Below are 6887 nucleotides of genomic sequence, written 5' to 3'. Positions count from 1 at the left end.
ATACATAAACACAATTCATTTGAATCAGCTTGCTACCAAAGAAACAATTCAAGTACCGTAACTAAAAGAATTTCCAGGGCGGTTTTCAATCGAGTGTCGAAAGTAATTAGCGAATTGCTTTGTTTTTGCATTATTTCACTCAGTGATTGGTTCAAAGTGCTCACGCCATTTTTTCAACCAATCAGAAGTGAAACCAAAACCAATCATGTCTCGACCGTGCACATTTTCCCGCTCTTAGTGTCGGCTACATGTAATTACTTCATATTTTGATTGGTTTACTGGATCATCTCTGTCCATTTTGATTGGCCAAAGTAATTACTTTGGTTTTGGTTTTAAGAAACTTGATTGAAACTCGCTCTATTAAACTTGGAGTTGCACTTGCTAAAATTGAGGATCACAGCTTTACTTGATTACATATCCACAGTTAAATATATGATTCACTTTATTTATATCATTTCATTAGTATGATTAATCTTGCGACACATCTACAATGACAATTAGCATCCTGCTTACAAAATGCTGATGATTTAACTCGAGAAAACACAAGAGAGAAGTGGTTCCATCTTGCATTAGAGGTAACCGTATTCAAAACATTATGAAAGTCACTAGATTTCCATCATTTGTTTCTATAAATCATTGATGGAAAATAGTCATCTTCATCACCTGCTTGAATTCATCAGTGTTTGTAAACTCCACTAACCAAATTTTAACATCAGGGGTAAAACCTGCAATAGATAATTTGAACGAAGTCATAAATGTACATCTTACTGAGTTAAGATTTAGTAATATAGCCTCCATTTTTGTTCAGTTCAATTTATTGTGCCATGAATTGAACTGGACCGGAAAAACAAGAAGTTGTAACTTACAGTACACATTGAGAAACAAGGTCAGTAACATATTAATAATTTAAGATCTAAAATCAAGCAACAAAAACAAAATCTTAAATTAGTGGGCTGTAATGCAGTATACTACCTGTTAAACTGGCCAACAATGCACATGCTAATTATTATTATGCTCAAGAGACATGATAAATAATTATTTTAAATGCTATAGCTATGGTTTTGGCAATGGAATTTTGATAAGTGAAAACAGGAGAAGACCCTATCTCCTCCAGACTCCCTACCTCCTGCTTCATAATGATAAACACTAATTATTATTGAGACAAGGGCATACCTGCTGAGGCAACAAATTTTCCACAAGGAGATATACTGGCAAATCTGTTGGTCATCTGATGTGTGTCAATTATGGACAGCACTTCACCTACAATGCATCAAAAAAGAATTAAAACCCTTTCACTCCCAAGAGTGACACCTATAGATTTTACTCTGTCTAACGCCAGACGATTTTACTCGTCAATGGGGAACCCCACAGGTGTGAAAGGGTTAATGTGTTTAATACCTGCATAGTTCCCACCTTATATCTTAATTCTCTATCCTTGTTTCCACAAGAGGAGGGACTATGTGCTCCAGTGAATCAGACAATTATTCCAATAGAGCAATAACTTCCTGATTTCTAGTTGACTCCATGAAAGCTCACTCCATAAGAAATACATCAATAATTTTTGAACACGGAAAATATGGACTGGAAAGATGGTTTTGACATTTTCATATAAGAAATTGTACATTTTTTAATGATCAACAATCCCACCAACCAAGGGTGCTTTTTTTGTGTAAAATGTGTGCAAAAAGATGTGATTAACAAATACCTTTCAGATTCCAAAGGATGATAGTCGTATCTCTTGAGCAAGACAATATGAATTTGCCATTGGAGGCCACAGCAATATTGATGATCTCAGCTGCATGTTTTACAGGAAAGTCAAATTCACCAGTGATCAAAGCTCCTGATCCATCTTTCTTTTTATTTACTTTGAAAACACGAATAGTGTTTCCATTCGCTAAAGCTGTAATAAATGCTCTGCAATGTAAATCCATAATAATAATGCCACTTTTTCAATGATAGCAACACCAGACTTCCTTGTACAAAAATATGTTGAATATTATGGCAATTTGCAACAAGTGTGGAGTAAGGAGGGATGAGACAGAAAGGGCTTCCAGGAGGGAGGGGTGAATGTGAGTCAATTCAACTGGACAGAGTCCCCAGATTTCATTTTTTAAATTAATGATTGGCATCAATTACCAGTAAGAATACACCCTAGATATCATGCAGTCAATGGGTTTACTCTTCAATCAATCTTACAAATTCTTTTTACTTTTATCTTTTTGTTAAGTAATTGAGGCCAATTGTAGGGTATTATTTTTCATATTATTATTATTATTATTAAATGGGAGTGTTAAAACATTTGGTTTTTTGCACCCAAGTTATAATCAAAATTACTTCTCCAAACCACAGTTACTGTAGCATCAAACTATCTCTGTTTATCAATCAGGTTGCAATTTGAAAGTGAACCTCAACCTCAAAAATGGTTTTAGGTTTCAAATTCAAGAACACCAAAAAGGCTGTATTATTTATAACCAATGAATTTAAATTCTTTTAAATGCAAACTTAGGTTATGAATTAAATTGTCAAGTGGAAAATGGTACTTGAAGGTTTTAAATTCAAGACCCACCTAAAAGGTTTATGCTTCATAATCAATGGATTTTAAAATTCTATTAACAAAAGTTTACGGTAGGTTACAAATTAATTTAATTTAATTTAATTGTAACAAACCTGAAGCGGACTGGTTGTTCTTGTTTAGTATCTTCACTGTTAAGAAGACAGGAGTAAAGTATGCATTTAACTTCATACTTATATTTTTGTCTACCTTTTTCCTTTATAGGCTGTTAATTTTATTAATTAATTTGTTTTTGAACAGCAATTTAAACAGAGGAAGTTAGCGTAGATACAAAAACAGAATTACACTGGGAAACTTTAATAATACACATTCTTATTGAATATTTTTTCATAAGAACATGGGTTTGTTCGACTGTTGTGTTAGGATAAAGATTCCATTGCAATCACTGTATATTACAAAACACAATTTCCCTGAAAACCTTAGGACATAAAAAGTTAATCAATAAGCAGTGCAAACAATTAACAGTTAATTCATAATCAAGATGTAATACTATGTTGCTATGCAATTTTCATTACCAATTCTCACTGTCAGTTCTCTTCTTACTTAACACTTTGTAGCAATGAATAGTTAGCTTCATACCTTGTATCAGGGCTGAAAGTAACCTTTGTTCCATGGTCAAAGTCTACATTTGCTCTTACATATCTGATATGAAAACAAATGATGAAAGTATTTACCACACACACCTAAACAAAACTGTTGGTTAACTTTCTTCAAAGAATTAATTCAATAAAAATTAATCATAAGCTGTTCCAAGGAGACAGGTAGAAGGACTATTATTTATCTCTAAGGATCAGCTATGTGGCAAGTTAGAACATTTGATCAGACTTCAGAAACTTTTTTTGTGTATTAATTCCCTTATGTTTTCTAGAATAGAAAACTATTCCATGAATACTCTCCATCTTCCAAAAATAACTCATCATTGAATTTTGTGGTTCTGAGAAAAACAGAAAATTTAGCTCAAATTCAGCCAATTCACCTCCAAAGATGTTAATCCTTTCAAGTTTTAAATAGCAAGTGACAAGAAATATAATACAAACTATAAGAATAAAATTTTTGGGATCATCTTTAGTAAATAACTCATAGGGACAATGAATAACATTAACAGGTCCTTACTTCATTTGCAGTAACATATTCAGATTTATTGCTTTCCCTTAAGGGGAAGGCACTTAACTACAGAAAGTCATTTAGTTGCTAAGGAAGCTTTTTAGTTAAAAGCCCTACAAAAAGGTTGCATGGATGGTTCTTTGAAGTAACTTTTTCAATGGAAATCTGACATCACTTCAATCAGAAGGCACATGTGTAACTAGTCCTGGTCCTCTGCAGTGCATTTCACTGAAAAACATGTAAAAACTCTCAGGAAACAAAAGGAAAAGGTGTTTTTTTCACCGCATTGGAACCAATATTTCGAAAAGTGTATCAAAGGAGGGCCTTATGTCATTATTTTTTTGAGAAATAACTTTTTATAAATCCATGCTACAGATTTTGTGTTAGACTGTTCTCGTACTGATGTGTTAAAAATTTGTGAAAAACATAGTTAACTCACTGACTTTTTGGGCATTTTCTGTTTTGGTCATGTGATTTACCAAATATGGTTGTAAGTCGAACCATACAAAGAAATGTTGAATACAACACACTTGGCAAAAAAAGGTAACTGTAGAGTTACAGGGGCTCCAGAAATGATTATTTGAAGGGGTCCACAGCAACAGTTTGGTAGTTAAGAACCAACCCCCTAAAGTTTAATTATTACAAGCCAAGAGAAAGAGTATGCTTGACAGATAATTGCCACCTGCTCCTGGGAAAATATTATTGGCAAGCCCATTAGCCTGGAGATCGAAAATAATTTATTGCCTCAGCCAAACTATGCTTATAAAAGGAACTGTGAGCACTTAAAAATTTATTAAGTCATAAGAGAGAACCAATAATTACAATAATAATATTTTTAAAGCAGCTACACCCAACTGAGAACCAACATTTCATTATATCATGGAATTGAGAGATAATAGTCTTTATATCTTTCCTGCTGTTAAACTAAATGATTTCTGAAGATGATTACACAAAGAAAAACTTATGTTGACATAACTGCTCAGGGATGCAGCAACTTGCAAATAGAAGCATACTTGTGCTCTTTCTCTTTGAAGTCTTTCACACTCCATAGTCTCACTGTCCTGTCTTAAATAAAGAAAATATCAGCTGTAAGGTATCAAAATTATGTTTGTTGCACCAACAAACAATATCCCATTTCACCATTATAATGTAGCAAACATTACTTTGAAATAGCTGCTTGAATGCAAAATTTGAGCAACTGCAACTGGAGGAATTTATGTGGGATTCACATAAAAGGAAATAATGGCTTACTAGTCAAGGTGTTCAGGTCTAATCAAATGAAATCACTTCAGCTTCATTTGTTATTTGTTTCATCAGGAAGATAGTTATCTTCTATGGCTATCATAAAATAAAAAATATTGTTGAAAACTATGTGGTCACCAAATATTGTTCAAGAACAGCTAATTCACTTGATTGAGATAATACGAATCAAGGGAACAAAACCACTTAAAACCACACAACCTCCAATTAAAAAACAATGAAATCTGAACCCATGTAAGACAACAAATCATGAGGTATGATTAATCCAATTGTATTCTACATATCTATTCATTTCTTTAAGCACTAGGAAAAAAAAACTTTTAATAATGCAAATTGCTTTTGCATCCAACAAAACAAAAATTATTTATCTGGAGGAAATTTAAAAAACTTATGTAAAACAGAGCAGACTTCTTGCTGTACAACAAATTTAAGATCATCAGCAATCTATTGTTTGTAACTCTTTCCAATCCCAACCTTCAAGAAATACGATGGAACTGAGGTCAATTGATAACAAAAGGGGAAAATTGATGCACTAACCATATTAAATACAAGGGAAAACTGAAATTAATATAATGCACTTTAATATCATCAGCTTTTGCCTTTCCCTTCCAAGCAATTGAAGCAAACTTTGCTTAATAAATAATAAATTGTTTACAAACTGAGATAAGTCTTCGATTCAATAGATGGAAGAATTTATGATATGAATTCAGCTGATGAAACGGTTAAGTGTACATTTTTCAAAGGACAAAGTAAGCTTAACCATTTTCAAACCGATAACCTTGTGAGGTTGAAGCAAGATATTTTCCATTCAAACTAAACTCCACATCAAATACATGGCTTGCATGTCCTTTAAGAACAGCGAACTGTCTATGATGGGTCTTGTCTGGGACAGTGCCTCTCCTTGCTTTGGTCTGTTTTAATTTTTCCCTCTTCTTTTCGTTCCTGGGTTTGTCCTTGATTTCACTGTTATTGGCGTCAGACACCTCTTCCTTTTCTTTCTTACTTTTAAACCCGATGTACAGGATAACCGCTACAATAACAGCGGCTACTACAGAGGTTATTGAAATTGTCCCAAAAGTGGAGATATCGGCCGCCATCTTCAATAAACGCACACCGGCAAAGAGCCTCGCTTTCACCGCAACACGTATGCTGATTCACGCGCGCAAAACCTCGCACGCACAACAAATGAAGAAAGCATCTCCTTCATTGTGAGAAAGTATCAGCTTACCTGAAGAACTCGACATGATGTATTTTCCATTACTGCTAAATTCCACCCCTTCTACAAACGAATCATGTCCAGATAGGGAGGCAGCTAGTAATGGATGGGCAACACTTGGCATGGCTGTTCCTGTTACCTGAATTTTTATACTTGTTCTTCTCAAAATTCCGGAATCTCTGTATGCAGCCAGGACTTCGGTGTGAATTTATCGGTCATTCATGAAACACAGGGCCCTGCTCTACATGAGCATTTTTCCGTGGACTTTTATCTACCTGTTAGGTTAGAACGAGAAATAACACCGTGTCCTTACAATGATAAGTTTACAACAAACCAGTTGATGACAGGTTGTGTGGAAGTCTTCTACATTGGCATCTGTCCAATGGGTTTTTGCATTGGTCAGCTGAGCACGCGTGACAGTTCAGGTGTCCATAGCCGGGAATCGCTGCCACCCGTCAGTAAATAGGAATATCAACCAACTGGATAATTAGGGATAAAACAGATGTTTCGGTTGGAAACTGCTGAGAGCAAAATCAAATCAGATTAATTATTTAGTCTTTTGCAGCTATGCTTTGCCATAACAGCAAATGAAATGAACGCTCAAGTTATTAGATACAGGATACATGACTAGACAAGGCTCAAAACAATCGCTTCCGATTTAATTTTTCAGTATTTTCGAGTTAAATTTTCGAACCTCTTTCTCAAACTAAGCATGGATTTCTAAATTTAACTAGG

The 6887-nt window shown here is 34.3% G+C and overlaps 1 protein-coding gene across 4 annotated transcripts in view; it reads right to left on the bottom strand.

The window, feature by feature from the left end:
* The window catches only part of LOC137975263 (transducin beta-like protein 2), a 13775-nt gene extending 7243 nt beyond the window's left edge, over positions 1–6532 (bottom strand). Inside the window, exons 1-7 of one of the 4 annotated variants that reach the window (XM_068822351.1) lie at positions 6165–6522; positions 4690–4741; positions 3152–3214; positions 2668–2703; positions 1706–1914; positions 1174–1260; positions 664–725 (exon numbers count right to left, since the gene is read on the bottom strand). In XM_068822351.1, coding sequence (XP_068678452.1) covers positions 664–725; positions 1174–1260; positions 1706–1914; positions 2668–2703; positions 3152–3214; positions 4690–4741; positions 6165–6276 — 621 coding nt within the window. In that variant the 5' untranslated portion in view covers positions 6277–6522. Of the gene's footprint in view, positions 1–663; positions 726–1173; positions 1261–1705; positions 1915–2667; positions 2704–3151; positions 3215–4689; positions 4742–5714; positions 6065–6164 lie in introns of those variants that run through there. The other 3 variants (XM_068822349.1, XM_068822352.1, XM_068822350.1) reach the window with 3 other exon arrangements.
* Positions 6533–6887: the final 355 nt, after the last annotated feature.

This window comes from Montipora foliosa, chromosome 11 (assembly GCF_036669935.1).
Source record: "Montipora foliosa isolate CH-2021 chromosome 11, ASM3666993v2, whole genome shotgun sequence".
NCBI classification, from domain to species: domain Eukaryota; kingdom Metazoa; phylum Cnidaria; class Anthozoa; order Scleractinia; family Acroporidae; genus Montipora; species Montipora foliosa.
The sequence above is the reverse complement of the archived record's forward strand: the minus strand, read 5'-3'. Positions and strand labels throughout refer to the sequence as shown.